The sequence below is a fragment of the Monodelphis domestica genome, chromosome 1 (genome assembly GCF_027887165.1).
Source record: "Monodelphis domestica isolate mMonDom1 chromosome 1, mMonDom1.pri, whole genome shotgun sequence".
Taxonomy (NCBI): Eukaryota; Metazoa; Chordata; class Mammalia; order Didelphimorphia; family Didelphidae; genus Monodelphis; species Monodelphis domestica.
Genome location: NC_077227.1, coordinates 364,842,723 through 364,861,930, shown reverse-complemented (window position 1 = coordinate 364,861,930; position 19,208 = coordinate 364,842,723). Strand labels below are relative to the sequence as shown.

The 19,208-nt window shown below is 31.8% G+C and overlaps 1 protein-coding gene across 2 annotated transcripts in view; it reads right to left on the bottom strand.

Moving 5' to 3' along the window:
* Positions 1–15,224, bottom strand: part of GABRA1 (gamma-aminobutyric acid type A receptor subunit alpha1) — an 88,255-nt gene extending 73,031 nt beyond the window's left edge. Inside the window, exons 1-3 of one of the 2 annotated variants that reach the window (XM_001379986.5) lie at positions 13,961–15,224; positions 11,643–11,727; positions 8,525–8,637 (exon numbers count right to left, since the gene is read on the bottom strand). In XM_001379986.5, the coding sequence (XP_001380023.1) occupies positions 8,525–8,637; positions 11,643–11,716 (187 nt within the window). In that variant the 5' untranslated portion in view covers positions 11,717–11,727; positions 13,961–15,224. Of the gene's footprint in view, positions 1–8,524; positions 8,638–11,642; positions 11,728–13,895 lie in introns of both variants that reach the window. The other variant, XM_056811543.1, reaches the window with a different exon arrangement.
* Positions 15,225–19,208: the final 3,984 nt, after the last annotated feature.

Below are 19,208 nucleotides of genomic sequence, written 5' to 3'. Positions count from 1 at the left end.
AATAGTTAGAATTCTTAATTAGAAAGTACTGGAAATGATTAATATCTTCATTATTTTTCTAGATAAACAAACATCAAAGCACCATATGTGTGCTGACATTACTATAAGAAAAATGGTTTTACATTATTACAGGCATCATTTGACTATGTGATTCAACTCTACTTTGTTTCTAAGTCTGAAAGTTAGTACTATTCTCAATATTATATGCATCGATTGGGATGAAGTATGCTTATGAACTGTAGATGATGGAAAAATATTGATTCACATGTATTTTTTATGGACCAGAGTTGACTTATTGATCTCTGTCTATATAGCTACATATACCAGACAACTTGAGGTAGCTGCATTAGAAGGGTCAACTGCTACTATTTACATTTTTTTCCATAGGTAAGTTTGATGTCTGTACTTCATGGTGACCCCCAAAGTTTATTTGGGAAGTAAATAGTTTCATTATACATTCATTCCCCCAAAGTCTGAGAACTTGAGATTTATTAACCTCCATCAAAATTATTGCTCAAAGGAAGCAAGGAAGCTACTGTTCCAAATTACATATGTACATGAAAAAGTGCTAACCAAAAAAGTCAGGATGACATCATCAAGAACAGTTCAGATTAAGTAAAATTTATTTTATTTACAGATGGTGTTCCTAGATAGTTGGTAAGGGAATATTGGAAATACAGTTTACCTAAATTGTATTGAAAATTTCGAAGTCTGTTCTTAGGGACAAGTTGCAGTGAATAAGGCAAAAAAAAATCTATAGTTGAACTTAAAGTTAACTGAATGGACAAAGATTAATTGTCAATATTTCAATGACAACTTAAATTTTTGTTCAATTTTCCCATATCGGGTTGAAACTGAATATACTATTAGAAGTGTATCCCACTGAGTTAGTTTCTCTGTGTGTCTATATATTATTATGTAAAGGATGTAAGTAACAGAAATTTGACCTCAAACTCAGGAAGCCTTATATTCAAGTCCTATGTTTGACATGCTTATTGTTTGTGTGTACCTGGGCAAAAAATCTTTGTAAGAAAATAGGTATAATATGAATATTAGGGAGCTTCCATTCTCCCAAATTATAATGTTTTCCTTTTCAATGAGCAGGGGAATGGAGGAGTGAGGGAGTAAATTTGGAAATCAAAATTTTCAAAAAAATATAATGTGCATGTACATATAGATACTAGGGAAAGCACTGATTTATATTGGTCTAGGAAATTTTCTTTTTTGGGAGTTCAATATATAAATGGAATGTGAACTGCTACCTTTGCAAAAATTGTTTCTAAGATGATTAAAATCACATATATGACTAAAGATGATGAGGTTCATGTCTTTCTGGACATATATCTGCTATAAAATGTGTATAATATACCATAGCCTAATAGTATATATAAAAGTGAGTATGTGTATATTGCAAACATACATATGTGTGTGCATGTGTATATAAAATATAATATGGGTCTGGAAATTTTCTGTGGGGAATAGAGGATGTAATAGCCCCCATGCTAGAGGTAGTAGTTACAGCATCTCTGTCCTCAAGATATGAGTCTTAAGTTGGCATGACTGTGGATGGGTTTGATTTTAGAAAGGAAAGAGGAAAGGAGCAAAGCTGAATACTTATACCATTTCCCTTTGTAAGTTAGCTTATTATAAGCAACCTAAAATTAGGAAGGCATTAGGACTTAATGACAGAATTTAAAAGTGAAGGTCTCCAACTTGATTTTTTTCCTTTTCTTATCATTTAACTCAATCTAATAATTTTACATTTAGAAATAAAGAGTTAAAACACTGAAGCAAATGAATTGTAATCAAAATATAAATCAATTTCATATTATTTGATGCTTTGAATGACTTCTCTTTGAGCAGATCAAATGAGTGGAAAATTCTGGGGTTTGAAATACTGGGCAGAAATGTCAAAGAACATAGGCATAGATGAAGAAAAGGATGAGAATAATTAGAAGAAAACAGGTTTGTGTTTGCCTTGGACATATATTTATCAAGATCTTGACTCACACAAATGAAAATCTTCTACCTTTTACTTTCTGTTGTTTTTTTTTCCAATGGACATATTCTTTTTTAATGCCTCACTAAGGATGTCATGGTCCCATAATTCCTTTTTAATAAGTAGATAGTTTTGCCTATGTGTATGGGGGAGGGGTCAGTATAAGGAAAGGGGAGACATTACAACCTACAGTCTATTGTGAGGAAACGGAGGTCATTGAGCTTCCAATTAATAATAGTTCCTTGGAAATAACATTGAAATTTTATGAAAGAAGGAATAAAATGATATCATGGTCAATGCTTATTTTTTCAAGGCTAAGAGATCAAGTTTTCTAAACTTGGCTTGCAAGCATAGTCAGAGTGTGGCAATCTTTCCCAAAGGAAAGTTGTCTGGTTTAGTTGCTCCTCTAGTGGGAAGTGAATATACAGAATGGTTATGGAAAACTGACCCCATGTGAAAAGGTCAAATGGGTGACTATGAATAATATTCATAGCAGCTGTTTCACATTGCACAAGCCCTAATTTTTAATTTTTCTGACATTGTATCAATAGCTCTTGGAAGCTCTCTGAAATTGGTCAGACAGATGGCTTAAAATAGAGTTTTAAAAATTTTAATGATAAGGGCAGAAGGTTTTCTTAATGGACTAGGGAATTCCTTATAACTATAAAAAAATAGAATGGATTACATTTTGAGGTAGAGAGTTTTGCCTAATTGGCGGTATTTGAACTGAAGTTAAATGCTACCTTTTAAATTATATTGCAGGAACTGTTATAATAAACAGAAAGGAAAGAATTGGTAATCCCCAAGTTTCCACCCATCAGTCATGTGCCTTAAACCTGAGACAATAAGTTAGAACTGGTAAATTTTATATTTGCCTATGTTCCACTACAATCCCATGAAATAGAAAGTTCATAATATATTTAAAGAAGTTTGCAGGATCAACAGTCTCAGGAATCATTTTAATATTTAAAAAATATCTTTTTAAGAACACAATAAATTCCAATTTATTTAAACTATGTTTTTGCTTTTCAGAGATAATCCTAATAAATATGAGACCGGAATTTGGGAATAGAAGTAAATGATAAACCAAGATTTTACTGTTTTTAAAAATCAGGGTATCTTGATTTAAGTACAAATTCAGTGCAATATCCTTCATCTCTGCATCTACAAAACATTGTTAATAATTGATTTATTAGATAATGACTTTGAGACACCCCAAACTATTAATCCTTGAATAGTGCTTATAAGGCAAAGAGGAAACTTGGATACTGTCAAAATATATTTAGTAATAAATATTCAAATGAAAAACAGAGTGTTAAGTTACTATTCAGAAAATTCAGTTCACTCCCAAAGACCCCATCTTTTAATGATCCTTTTTTTCTCTACAGATTCTAAGTATATACAGGATATGAGAAACAAATTGCCATCCTGGGTGATAGGAGCTGCATTTAAGTCACATTGTAACTTTTTTTTACTTAAGTAGAAAAATCCTTTGCCTCTAAGGCAGCTAAGACCTTTTCATTCAATCACAGAATATATTAGAACTGGCTTCATAGTAAGTCCCTGAAGGAATTGAAGTTCTTCATCAATTGCCCTAAGATCTTTTCTCCCTCAGTTTTCCATGACATAGGAAGGACTAGATTCTAAATCATTGCTCTAAATATTATGGTAGCATAAACAGTGAAGAGAAATAAGAGTAGTGATTTGTAACTTTAAGTGGTAGAAGGTAACCTATAGCATAGATGATTCATAAGCAAAAATAGCTCCTAAATGCAAAAACTAGAACATACTATAATAGGAAGTTGTGGGTTCTACTGTCCACTAAAAGATTTCAAAGACTGCATGATAACTTATTGAATATGTCAAAGAGATGCTTGACTAAATATAGTTCATATTCATTGGCTAAGACTCCTTCCAAACCAAACTTCCTATGCTTCTGAGAATTCTCACTGATTACTCCTCTTCTCATTATTTGAGGTCCATTTTATTCTTTTCCTTTCTCCGTTACCTTCTTCCCAATTTTTAATCTTCTATGCTTTCCATTCTCTTTTCTTTTTTCTCATTTCCCTTTTTTCCCATTCTTTCTTAAAATTTTCATATCTTCTTATTCTTTATTTCTTATTGTTTCCTCCCCTCTTGCATAATCTCTTTCTACATTGACTATGCTCTAAATAAGGGGCACACACGGTGGTTCAGTTTCAATGTCATTTATAGGTTGTGTTTATTAATTCCATAATATAAACATATACATAGGGACAGATTAATTAATGACATTGCAATAAAAATTTGACATTTAATTTTCATTTTTATTTGCAAGTTTTTAATAGTTGCTTATTTCTTTGCAAACTAAATAGTTTGTCTCTGCTTCTCTTTTTGTAGCCAAATATTGATACAAGTAGTCAATGTTTTGCTCTTATTTTTTCTCTTGAATAAAATGAATTAAACTTCTAAAATCTCGAATTCTTTTTTAAAAGAAGCAGTTCACTTTTCAAGTGTTATACAAAGAATAATGCTGATAAAGTCAAAATAATACATGTTTCTATATACATATATATGAGAGATGTATGTAGATGAGATATATAACATCTACAATTCTACAATAAAACCAGCACAATTAGCAACCTAGACACTCCACTTTCCTTAATTAGTAAGTTTATTATAATAAATCTTATTATAATAAATCATGTCTTTTTTTATTGGTGAGTATTTGCCCTGGGGTATGTTGACATTAATTTTATAATATTTTTAAATGACTGGCCTCACCTTGTTTACTAGAAATCAAAACAAATATATGATTAAGTGTACTAGATAGTAAACTTATTAAATAAATTTCAAGTGTCACAGTGATAAAACATTTTCACTGACTCTATGTTTCTTTATCTTGTATGGAGCTGCCACTATACTCCCCAAGGTTATGCCAGTATTATACAAGTTCCAGCCAGGTTCATTCAAAGCTAGAAAGGCTTTGGCTATAAGTATGACAAATGCTTCTCTCTTACCTGAAGACTAATCTAGTTAGTTTCTCACTGAAAACCTTATCCCCAAAATATGGCCTTCAAGTCATATGTATGGTTATTGCATAGAAATCAGTGTGGTATAGTACTTCTGGAATTGTGAAAACTGTGCTGCAAACTTGCATCTGACACTTCATGGGCATCACTTAACCTCCTTGACCTTCAGTCTAATCATATACAAAATAAGTAGTTTGAGTTAGATAGCCTTTGAGATCTTTCATGCTATGGCTCCTACTTAGGCAGAGTGAGATGGTAATTGGCCAGTGAAGATAATTCCTAAATGAAGGAAATCAATAATATCTTTTAAGTGGTAATGGTAACGTATTGAATTAAATATCTAAGTTTACTATTTCAAGGTATGATATTATTATATTGGGAATTTTCAAAAATTATATCCCTCAGAAACGAATGACTTTAAATATCTGTATCTACGTGAGTGTGTGTGTAATGAATATCTCACTGTCCCAAACACAAATGTCATTTATGGTAAACATTGTTTGAAACATAAAATTAAGTCAGTCAATACTAAAATTTTTTCTATAACTCAAATTTGTTCATTTTAGAGCAATTCCTCCCTTGTGTGACATATTTTAAGTGGAAAAGTGAGTAAGAATTTGAATTCTGCTTTTTACTGAGTTTTCTCACAAATATCCTTATATAATGCTTTCCCTAAAATAAGGCATTTGAAGTTATGCTTAATAACGAAGAAAGGATCAATTGTTATTTTTTTAGCAAGCCCTTACTTTTTACCATCTTCCACCTGTCTTATCCATAAAAGAAAAATAAAGGATTTGTCTGTTTTTGATAAATTATTCCTTCATCTTTTTGAGAGTCTGTCCCAATTTTCTTTACTCAATTTAAACTGTTTAGCTAAAAAGTACGACCACTCTTGGGTTAGGCACAATAAAGTCATTTTTTGGAAGTATCTCCTGTTTTTCTGAATATATTGAAAATAAATTACCTAGATCATTCTTTTACCTCTACAACCCCCAAATCAGGTTCCTTCCATGGAGAACTGTGCATTTCACAGCTTATAACAGCATCTACTAATATAATAGATTTTAATTAAAAGAAACTTAAAAACATGATATTTATAAATTATCAACAGTATTCATTATTTTGGCAATTTAATGATAATATGGCTGCTTTTGCAAATAATAAAGCATATATAATAATTATATAAACAATTTATGATTTTCAAAATTTATCAGTTATTCAGAGTTTCAGGAAAACAAAAACTTCTAAACACCTGTTTTTTTTAAAGAAACTATTCTATATTTAAAAATTTCAGGGGAAAATATACATAAATCTCACAAATTATACAAAGGGGATAACTTGTAAAAATCCTAGAAGGGAATTATTTTATTTTTCAAGGGTCAGGAGAGCTTCCACTGATTTCAATTCCTTATACATTTCAAATTTTGATTATAGGTAAAGAATGAATCATATATTAGAAAAGGAGATTAATGAAGGAATCTCAGTGACTTATCATGTTTAAAATGTGCTTTATATATTAAGGTAGCATATTGATCACTTATTCTTATAACTACACTTTATCCTATCTACAATATTTGACTCATGCATTATAAGAGCTGATTGTATAGTACATGTTCATTGAAATATATATTAATGAAAACCAAGTGACTAGTTTTGAACCAATCCAAATGTTTACATGGAATCAGACAAAATTTTGATATAGATATCTATGTATACACACACACACCACACACACACATATATGGAGAGAGAGACAGAGAGACAAAGAGAGAGACAGAGAGAGAGAGGGGGGAGAAAGAGAAAGAGAGACTCTCTTTTCCCTCATTCTTTTGTATTTGGATTCGTATTTTAATTAGCAATTATTTTTATTACAAATTAAAGAAGGACACTCATGTAAAATCTAAAAGAAGTGTAGCAATTCAAATGTGAAAGGTGTATTTCAGAGAAAAGGAGAAGGAATATTTGAATCTGATAGGAAAAGACAACTAATGAGATATTTGACATATTCTTGACTTCGGCTTTTGACAAGTTAGTCCCCTTAGGCCTTCTGAAATTATAATGGCAGTTGGCAGCCATCACAACAGTCCCTTAATACTCTCAAGTGACTTACCTCCTCCAAAAGAGAAGGAAACTTCAGGTGACTAGAACAAGTTCAGCATTAAAATAAAAATAAAATCCTTAAACATATGAAACAAAGGAGAAGTGAGCCACCCATGTTTTGCCATCTTTCCTTCAGTCTTTAATAAGTTTGTTATTTTATAGAATAATGTAAGAACTTGAAGCATATATTTGAATCCTGAATGTTATAATGACTTCTTTTGTAATGAACATATACACCAATATTTGAAGTATTCCTAATCAATATCTGTTTAAAAAAACATTTTTCCATTTATCCAGAAGTCAAACTTTCTATGCTTTAATGAATTATCTTTGTGAATTGCTTTACTTTAAGATCTGTATCAGCAGGTGTTCTGAATTTTGTTGCTGAAACATCCCATATTTAGCTATGTTTTTCTTCAAATAATAATTATATGATCACTAGGCCTAACCTCAATGACTCTTTAGTCTATACACACCACTAGACCTAAACAATGCTGGCTTTGAACACTCTATTTGCATAAACCAACCTATTTTGCTTTTTGGATCATCTTTTGTTTTGACTTAAACATTAAATTATTATAAAACTTCATGTTAATTTTCTCATAATTTGTGGAATGATGTTCATAATAGGAATTTAACATTAGAGCTACAATGTACTTCAAAAGACATTTAGTCCTATATATCCATTTTAAAATGAGAAAACTTAATCCAAGAGAGAGTAACTGACTTGCTCAAGGTCAAACAGGTGAGAAGTGTTAGGATTGAGATTTGAACTAAGGGCCTCTGGCTCCAAATCTATCACCAATCCCAACATGAACATAAACAATTCAATTCTCCCACCACATACCTACCATTAAAAGGAAAATCTAAATATACTCTAACATTTCCAAAGTGATTAAACGGAAAATGTCCAATATTTTTTTCAAAGACTGTTTTCACTGTTCTATTCTCTTTGAGAAAACGAAGTACGAAGCAATAGATCAATATAAGTAATTTCAAAACACATCTGTGAATACATAGATTTATATATTTTTTCCTCAAGTTCAATATCACCATGCCTGATAAATTACTGATAGTCTTAATTAGAGTCTTATCCAGCATGATATGAACTTGATTTTAACTTTGTCCTACTCAAAATAAGGGAAGCCAAGTCTCTAAATGAAAAAAGAAAAATGCTTTTCACATATGGTTAAAATTCTTAAATATTTTATGGTTTCTCCCATTTTAATGAAATGTTTTTATCCATAGGTCCATCATAAAATACATCTCACATTACAATGTTTGGAAAAATTCAAAAAAATGGTTTATCAATATAAATGACACTTTTTATAATTTAAAAGTCTATAGATATAAATTATTTAAATTAAAGGTTTCATAATATTTTATGGAACAATGATACAATAATATTACAAACCTCCCAATCCTGGTCTCAGGCGGTTATCATACCCATCTAGGAGGCGATCCAAAATCCTTGTAAATACAGTGGTATTGTCTTTAATTTCATCTTGTAGTGAAGTTTGTCCAAAGCTGGAAATAAAAAATAATAACATATACACATTCTCCCCAAAGAAATATTCAGACATTATTTTAAATCAAGCAGTCCCTAAATCAACTAACTCATTTTTTCCTACTGAATCTCATGCTAGATCCAACGATATCCAAATTTAATTTTTGTCTTATTTATTGCTTTTTAAAAAATTACTTCCATGAAGTCTAAAGTCAATGCTTGTATGTATTCAAAAGAAAATAATGTCATTTAAAGTGTCTATCATAATTTGGTCATTATTGCAAGGATCAGGCCAGTTTTCCTGACTATTTGGCAATCTCTGTTTTTTTTTTTTTGTCTTTTTGCTTCAGTTTTATCACAGAATGAGAATGTTTGTTAGAGGTCATTTTGCAGAACCCACCTTTTTATAGATAAGGAAACTGAGTCATATGGAGATAAATTTCTTGATGTATTATAGCCAGTTGTTAGCTTAACCAAGACTCTTCTTCAGTCCCATTATCCTTCCATTGCATTATACTAGGATAGTGTGTATAATCAGAATCTACTGGTTGCACACATATTTCTCCTCAGGTTAATATCAGTATTTTGAACCTCAACTTCCTTGCCTTCTGTATTCTCAATAAAAACAATTTATTTGAACTAATCATATATAGTATTTATTAATTCTATCAGATATATTGATAAATATCATTTAAAAATAATATATTACAAATGAATTTTCCTCTTAGATGAAATTTAAACACCACTAAGAAGTAGAATTACCTCTTTATTATAACTAGTTTGAACAACAATAAATACAGCAATTTAATGAAAATGTTAATAATAGTTCATTGATATGATCTTCTTAGAATATGCTGGGCCTTACTTTTCTGTGCTTCCATTGCTTTTAAAGGATTCTAAAAAAAACAAATCATTAAAACTACATATTCAGTGTTTTTTTTAGATATACTATAATAATGTCATCAAAGTGTAATTTCAGAAGAAAACACTGATAAATAGGAATTTAATTCTTTGGTAGTGCAAAGTCCAAATTATAAAGTATCATCTCCATTTGTTCCAAATAAAAAAAAACTTTCAACAATTTTACAGTATTAAATATTTCCATAACCAAAATGATTTATAATACAGATTTACCTAAAATTAAAAATATATTGTTTAATTTTACATTTTGTTTGTACTCCAAATTTATTTTAAACTTTCTAAACAATTTTTATGAGGATTCCTCAATTTTCCTGACCTCAACTTGATGATGGCAGAAATGCTGAAGTGGTTCCCTGATGAAATTCCTTATAAAACTCAATGTCACTAAACCGAATGCTATGCATTCATCATACCAAGGTTATTAGAAGGTCACAAGGAGAAAACAGAAAGTAAAATGACAGTGCACCTTAGAATATGTGAAACATATGAATAAAAATGAAAAAAAAAGTAGGTGGAAATGAATATGGGAAGACCCTGAGTTTAGATAGTAAGGCAAACCACAATTCTGAAATTAATGTCATCCCTGGGACACATTTATTTACCAGTACCTGCATTTTTCTCTAGTTTTATAGCTGTCTCCAAATATAAGCTATATTACTATAACTTGCATAGATTACAAGGACTTACCATTTTTATCCTAATACGCTTTGTCCAGCATAGTAGGATATGCATATCAATACCAGACTTGCTACCTTTGACTAAACAGGACAAGCTCTGTTAGCCTAGTAGAAATAGAGAGCTTTTTTTCAAAGTAATTTGTTAATTTCACCATCTATCCCTATCATTCCTATTTTCATTATAACACTGAAACAACTGTCCAGAGCACAGAACAATGAAAAAGAGCAAAAACATTTATTTAGTTTTAACTGAAAGTGTATATTTTGTAAAGAAATGTCAGTTACTGTATGTGACTGTGGTTTCATACTAAACCATATAATAAAACACTGTACACTAACTCCATCTACAGGTCATTACAATAGTGACACCACATAATTTTTCAAAAAGAAATGAAATACATGTAAAATTTTCAATTAGTTTTATCTTATTGTAAATTATATCCCAACTTATCATTTAAATATCCTGCATCATGAATAATAGCATGATAGAAAGATGAAATCTTTAGTTATCTTTTTAAATTCTCCTATAAAGAATGTGTCTGGAAATCGTATTTGCCTCAAATCTTAGAACAATTTGAAGGGACATTTTTAAGTTTTTATCTTTTGTAAAATACTTTGGATTATATGTTATACCTAATCTGTAATTGTAAATAGAAATGGTGAGTTAGGTATGCCTGATTGATTTTTAAATAAAAAATAGCTTAAAAATATTTTGTTCATGAAGTGTTACCAGAAATATGTCGATATTATTAAAAGTTTAGATTTTATTATTTATGGATTTTTATTTTTGTTTTGAATACAAATACTTGTATTAATATTTTCTTCCAACCAACTATATTCAATATCCTCCACTCATTAATTCAGAAGTCATAGTTTATTGATGTTTAAATATTTATAAATGATAATCAAAAGAATACTAATAAATCATTCTACATATATTTATCAAACCAAAATATAACATTAATATATAGACTACATAGTCATTTTTTATAAAATCAAGAGCTCAAACTTGAATTATTACTTTAGGACACATTGTGTACAACTAATTTTAATATACAGATAGATTATTTGACGGAACATAGTAGATATGAATGAATTTAGGATGATTTTTTGGTTCTCTATAAATTAGGAAATACTATTTCATAAGCAGATCGTATTTGGCATTGAAAAGTTCAATTTTAAAAGATAATGCTAGATTCCCATATTCTTTGTTGAAGGCTGTTAGGCATAATCTAATTAGCATGTCATGCTAAGAAGTGGTATTATTCTTTCAGGCTACACTTCTTTAGACTTAGCTGGGATTTGACTCCAATTAACTTTCCTGAATTCCCTTAGTAATTCTTCCATTCAGGCACAATTTACTTCTCCCTGTTTGAATAAATGAAAAGTTATAGAAATATTCATGCAGTTTTAAAATAGTCTCCCACCTTTTTCCAGACAGTGCATTCAGAAGGAGTGCCCAGGCCCAAAAATATTTAGAAAAACCAAGTCTTCTTTTCATCTTGGATTTTCCTAGTGAAAAGTAAAACAAGTAGATATCAACATTCCTTTCAGGGAAAGTGGAGTTATAGCCAGTGAGGCTGAGGCCATTGAGATGAATTCTTTCATGTCAGGAAATGACCTCACAGTGATATGACACCTCATTGGAACAATACAAACATGGCCTCATCCATTTTCTACTCCCCATTTCATTACTCCATTGAGAAATAAATCTGCATCTTTACTTTTCTTGGAAAAGCATAAGCATTTAAACACTTTCTGATGGGACTTGCTCAACTTGAGAACTATCTTGGGAACTGACTTTGCAACCTTTCTAATATGAAGAAAATCATCCTTTCCCAATTTGCTTATTTATAAACTAAAAACTTGATTACCTCAAAATTTTGTTTCCAAGAATTCACTATCCAATAACATTTTAACTATTTGTCATATCCTGGAGAGTATATTTAGTAGTAACCAAAAGAGCTTTTTTTATGGCTATATTTCACCTTTGTGTTCAGGATCTACCTTTATCTCAGAGCTGACTTTTCTTATCTTCCTTTATCTTATGAAACCTACTTGGCTGTACATAAGAATAATGTTTGACATTTTCCCTTTATGACTTCCTACTCAGTATGCACACTAACACTTTCATAAGGCTAATGCACATACTTTACAAACAAACCATGTGCTGATTACATATACATGCAAACACACAAACTCTTCATAGCCTCTTTTTTTTTTTTTAGTTTTACTCTGCTGCCTTCTCAGAAATAATTTCTTATGAACAGGGTATTTTCAGATGTGAGCTAGCATTAGAGTGGATTTTTGTGATTTTTTAAGAATATTTCTCTTTTAAATGAAATGCAACTATTGCTAATTTTTGGTGTTTGATGTAGATTTAGATTGTTAGAGGGAGGAATGGTTGGAAGGTTTCAGTAATGTAAACTTTGAATCTCTTCATAGCTTCAGTTTTCAAAAGTCAATGCAATATTCCAGTAATGAGCAGATTTCTATATTTTGAATGCATTTTAATTAAAACATTCAGAAGTGTAAATGCAAATGTGCATCTTTTAGTAGTTGAGAATATTAATGAATTATAATACATTAAATTATCTTATAAATTTAAGTACTCTTCAGTTTAACATTGTGCCTCTAAAATAAATCCACACCAATTCATTCCTCTCTCCCAGGAACTATTTAAATCAGTTTTTAAAAAGCAGTTATGATCAGACATTTGAACAACAGAACGCAATATATTTTGAGTAAAATGATCTGGAGATAAGAAATACTAAGTCATCCATATATCTGAATTGATTTTATGTTTGGCTTTGACAAAAATGAGTTAAATATGCCAGGAAAAATTAAAATCTATTTAATAAGATATTTCATTCAAGCCACACAAATATCATGTACCTTCTAATAAGACAGCAACATCTGAATAAAATAAAATAGCTTCTCTTACTAGACTCAACTAACTTTTAAAAATACATTTTCTTTTGATTTTTGTCTAAACCTCCCAAATAATTACCAAACATTGAACTCTAGGTATTTGCCCTGATCTAATATTTTTTAAGAGAAAAACAATCCCAAGAAGATACTACAGTTGTTGAAGAAGTAAAGTTTCTTGCAGAATGAAAAGACAAATGCAAGCGTTACAATGTACAAAGGAACCCCAGGATACCCTCTTCACTACCTGCCACCACCCTTTCCCAACACACACACACACACACACACACACACACACACACACACACACACACACACACCAATCCAAAGACAGTTAAATATCCTTGAGTTTATCAAATGCAAAATAAGAGAGACTTCTACACGCAAGAACATTTCAGCAGTATCCACTGGAAAAGGGGAAAGATGAATTTTGGTGTCAGATTTAGAGTACCTTCACCCAAACCTACACTAAAACATGTTTTGCTTCACATTATTGCAAGTTTGGACGATATCCCTCTCACCCCCACCTTTGCAAAATAGACCAAAACAACTCTTATATTCCCCTCCTCTTCCAGGAATAAATTTCAAATTCAAATCTGTCCAAAGCCAGGGGAGAAGGCGAGTGGAGATTAAGGGGTGACCCAGCGAATGCTGAGGTTTTCATCCTTTTTTTTTTCCCCAGTCCTTTCTACCTGCTGTGGAAACGGACTCTTCGCATTCTCCCTTTCCCTCTCTCTTCCCCCTGTAGCTACCTGATCTCTCAGGCTTGAAAAACCCACGTTCAAAGGTCTGCTTGCGATCCTGAAGCAGCACTTACCTCCGGCCCCCTCCAGGCACTGGATCTCTGAAGAAGCGGGCGGGGGGCAGGGGGGATTGGGAAGGGAGGATGGAAAGTCTGCCAGAGAAAATCGCCAAGAAATCTGAGCTGGTGAGAGTATGGGATGGCTCAGGGACTGGAGCCGAATGTTGTCCCTGGCTCTGTCTCTCACTCATACAGTCTGAAGCATCATGGAATCTTCTGTACTTCAATGTTGAAGATTTCACACCCAAATTTCTTCCCAATATTCGGTCTGCAGATATACAACAAAAGATCTCTCTTTACCAAGACAGTAGTAATACGTCCCAGGGTAAACCGGATGTGAAATAGGCAGTGACTTCATGCCAGAGAGATTTTATTTTAGAAAGGAAGGTGGTACCAGTCTCTCCATCTAGAGACCAATCCGCCCATTTTTTTATATGCAGCACAATTTAACTTAAACTGCTCTCTCCCTAATCCCCCTCGCTCTAGCTGCAGACTCAAATCCTTCTACAATCTGCAGCAAGCTTTTTATTGAGGGGGAGGGGACAGGGGAATTTAAGAGATTACATTTGAAATCATTCGACACTTGCAATTTACTAACAGACTATTTTAAGGCTTTCCTATTAAAAATAAAGCTGTTCTACATTAGTATTCCACCTTTGATGAAATATTTAGCAACTGCATAAATATGAATGATCAAGAGTTCTGAAATGCAGAGATACAATGTTATAAATGAAGGATACACACACTTCCCTCCTCTTTCGTTCTCTCTTCTATATATGTGCAGGTTTTCGTGTATTATATGGCGTGGAGATGGGCCAAGAATTCAGCAGTGTTTATGAGATGCCCGAACCCTTACACTCACGGAACGGGACAGGGACAGGACTGAGAAAACTCCTTTCTTCAACTGTCTTTTGCTGCTTTTTTCAAGGGCGTAAACGAGCGCATGTAAAGGACTGGGTTTTATCTGTGCAAACCAACTCTGTGGTTGTAGAAAACACGCAAGCATATTTGACTCCTTGCTTTGGATAATTTCAAGTATTTAAATTGAATAAATCATGCTGGTGATCTGAGGGATCAAGAAAACAACAAGTGCCTCCATATTCCGGATCTCTCTGTCTTGTCCCAAACTCCGTATGTTGGGGCAGGGGTGTTGGTAGTGTTGAAGAAATGATAGGTGAGAAAAACAAGAAAAATTAGAGATCTTCAAGAAGGGGTTGGAGTGGAAAGTTTCACTGTTCTCTAACCTTCACTCTTCTCCCCTCCTTCTGCCCTACAATCTTCACCTCGATTGCTCTTCCCTCCTCCTCTTACTCCCTGTCATCTTACACACTAAATATTGGTAGGGTGGGTGGTGGGTGTTCACAAGAGTCAGTCTAAGTACATTCCCATGTAAGCAGAGATGACGATGGTTCTCTCAGATTTTGTGAATGAGTGTGCGTTAAAAAAGAATGTATGGGCGATGATTTCAGAAATCTTTGCTGGAGCTCTGGCTGAGATGGCCCACAGCGTGGGGAGCTGTCCTTTCAGCACCACCACCCCAGAGCTGTAGGTGGTGCTGAATAGTAGGGGTAGTATGTTCAGGACAGACCCCAAAAGGAAAAGACTGAGGAGAGACAGTATTACTCAACTTCTTGTCTTTTTTATTTCAGAAGGATCTCTAAGCGTGAAGGTTGTCAGAGGGAGGATGATATAGGTAGAGTTGGTCATATGACACAACTGTCAAACTGCCTCCCCAAAATATATCTTTGATTTCTGATATAGCTGAACATTTTCATTTAAGGGTAATCTGAGTATTCGAATACAACAGGTAAATAATTGTAGAAATGAGAAATAAAAGATGAAAATTATATTGACTAATTTTTTTTTTACATTTTGGGGGTTTCATGGAATAACGTTAGGTTTATAAATTAGGTAGGAATTCAGCAATGCCATTTGATTCAATCTTATTTCCCCAGCATAATTATATTATTCTAATTTAAACTAAATTATTTCTTAATTTATTATTGAAGGCTTCCACTGTAATACAAGAAAGCCATTTTTTCTCTGAGTAACATTCAGATTAAAACATTTAAGTTATCTCTAAGGAATCATATTATTAAAATGATACTTGAATTTTCCTGGTTTTCTGGTTGATGGATAACAAATTCTCATCTCTTCTTTCTTATATTTGAAAACAATCAGAACTTCATCCTTTGGCATTCTTATCAGGTTAAATTATTCCAATTACTGTCACTTTTATCCACCTACTGAACGAACTGTCTTTCATTTTGTTCATTTGTGTCATAAAAAACACATTTCTAAAATTGGCCATTCATAGAATGTGTTTTTGCAAATGATAGGCCAGAATTTTTATATTTGAACACTAGTCTGCAGAGCAAGGCAGATACAATTCATCCTATAGGAGTGTAACATAAATATATATTGTATAGTTTTAGAAAGCCTATGAATATTTAAAATCAAGTAATTTCAAAAAAAACTTAGAATTCAGTTTGAAACTATAGAAAATATTCAAAGTATTTGTAATAGAATTTATACTTCTACTTGCTCTTGAAAGTGAGGCACGTTTTTTTCTTTGTGTGAAATTATCTTTTATAATTGATGATTTTTTTTTGTTTTTTTGTCATTTGCACTGATTATAAAAAATCTGTATTTTAAAGTCTGCTAAGATTTTCATCCAAACCGTAAAATATATTATAATTTAATAATTTAATGTTTTGTGGGGTTTCTTGAATATATGGACTATGAATAAAAAACATACATAAAATATTCATTTCCCAATTGTTCACTTACATTCTTAATATAGTTATTGTCATCTTTTGCTTGTGCACTAATACCATCTTTTTAGCAAAGTGCCCTTAATCACTTTGAGGGGAAATTACTCTGTGAAAGAATAATGAATTTGTTAAGTTACCAAAAACTAAAGTTACTTGTCTGAGGTCACAGGAGCAATTAGATTAGGTCAAGGACAGTTTCATTCAATCTTTATCTAGTCTATCATCATCACCAGTAAAATATTTATTGCACAAATGAGCTATAATACTAATTTCTTTAACATTAGAGATAGTCATTTAAATTCTTGTTTCAAAGTATCAAAAAGTCTTTGGTGTTTCAGAAGCAGAAACTGCCCTATACATTCTAACAAGTACAGTGGCCAGAACACTTATAGTAATGAACAATAGTAAGGAGTAACCTTGTACTTCACAAAGGCTAAGGAGATTGCAAAGAACTGAATTGTCTTTCTAATGGAATATTTTAGTATACAACAAACATTTATTAAACACCTACTAGGCCAAGAGCAATGCATTATGAAGTACAAACAGACTTTTTTTTTCTTTCTCAATTTCTAGTGTCAAAAAACTTTGACAATATTAAGAAAATTATACTAAATGTATTAAGCAAGAAGAGGTTTCTAACTTTATATTTTATTATATTATTAAGCAGAAATAAAGGAAATAACCTTTTAATTATCACATGCCATTTCATTTCATTTAAGAAAATAAGGTAAAATAAATATGTGTAGAAGAAGTAATTTTAAATGTTTAACTAATAAATAAGCTTTATTTGAAACCTGAGTCAATAGGACTTTTGTTTTATGGCCAAGATATACTAGTGGCTATGAATTTTTTTTAATGTTAAGAAAAAATGATTTCTGCCTCCAAATCCTAACAATAAATATGATAGTTGTCATTACCATGGAGCTCCTTAAATTTATTTGTATGAGAATGGATATTTACATGAAATATTTATTTTACTTTTATTTTCTAAACTGATTCCATTTTGCAGGTCCCCATATATGTGGCATTGATCATTTTGTTAAATAAGAAATACCACATCCATGGGGAATAACAACTCTCTTCCCCCCGCCCCCAATATTTAGAACAGAAATGGAAATGATTGTTAAGAGAGGAAAAGAAGATGTGGCTTAGGAGCTAAAGTAGCCACTGCAACTAGTGGATGCTAATCAGCTAACTAAAGCCATAACAACAGATACTCTGGCTAAGTAGGGAAGAATAAAATCTGTCAGTCCATCTTGCAATAACCTATAACTAATTAATAGGATTAACATGGTAACAATAGTAAAACATATTTCAAAAATATATGCATTGCTTATTGTGAGTATTCTTTTCACAAATAACGGTTAAAAGCCTTTCTTCTCTTATTAGCTGATTTTGTCAATTTCTCTGGTCAAGAATTCATCTCTTTAAAGTTGATCATATCAATAACACATGTTAAACCCAGCGGAATTGTGTGTCAGATATGGGAGAAGGGTGGGGAGAAAAGGAGGGAAAGAACGTGAATCTTGTAACCATGGAAAAATATTCTAAATCATCTAATTAAATATAATTTTCAAAAAAAATAAAAAAAACAAACAAAATAAAGTTGATCATATGCTGATAAAGCTTTCAACTGCATTTGATCTTGGGATATCAGGATGTCAATTACCTGTTCCTGAGACCTTTGTAATTTAATAGAATCAGCCAAAGAACTACATTCTGCATATATAGTTCCTCAGAATCCAGCATTGTTTCTCTGTCATATTATGGCATCTGAGTAGAAATTAAGTGAAAGGATAGGAATAAGAATTTGTTTTTGTATAATGACTTTGTGCTTTTCCAAGTTATTGCCATCTATCTAACTTAGTCTTCATAACAAACCTAATATATATTTAAGGAAAGTGTTTTAACTATTTCTTATTTAAAGAAATGGATATAGAAAGATTAAATGATTTACCCAAAGTAATATAGGAAATCAACACTTGATCTCAGGTCTCCTTACTCATAAGCTAGGGTCCTGTCTTTAGAATCCTGCAAGGAGTGCATGGAAATCTTGCCAAAAGTACATAAGATGAAGATTCTGTACATTCATTGAATTTTGTAGTCTCTAATGAAGGTATGAACAAGTGAAAGGTCAGTTGTTACACACTTCTCTGCCTCCTTTCAATACATATGCACATAAACAGATCTTTCATTTGCTTTACATTTTTCCAGGAGACATATCACAATGATGCTAAATTATTTTTGATAGGTTCAAAAAATAACCTGATTGATGTCCATTGGAGGGGGGAGTAGAATTCAGGAATAGAACTCTCCTTATTTAACAGTTGTGTAAGTAGGGCACTATCCACTTTTCCTCTGTGGCTGAGATTTTAGCTCATCAGCAACTCACGTGTAACCCAGATTTGCCCATTTTCTTTCAAAGCCTTTTATTTCCACAGATGTCACACAAATCACCAGAAATAAGGACAGAAAAATATGGATTTATT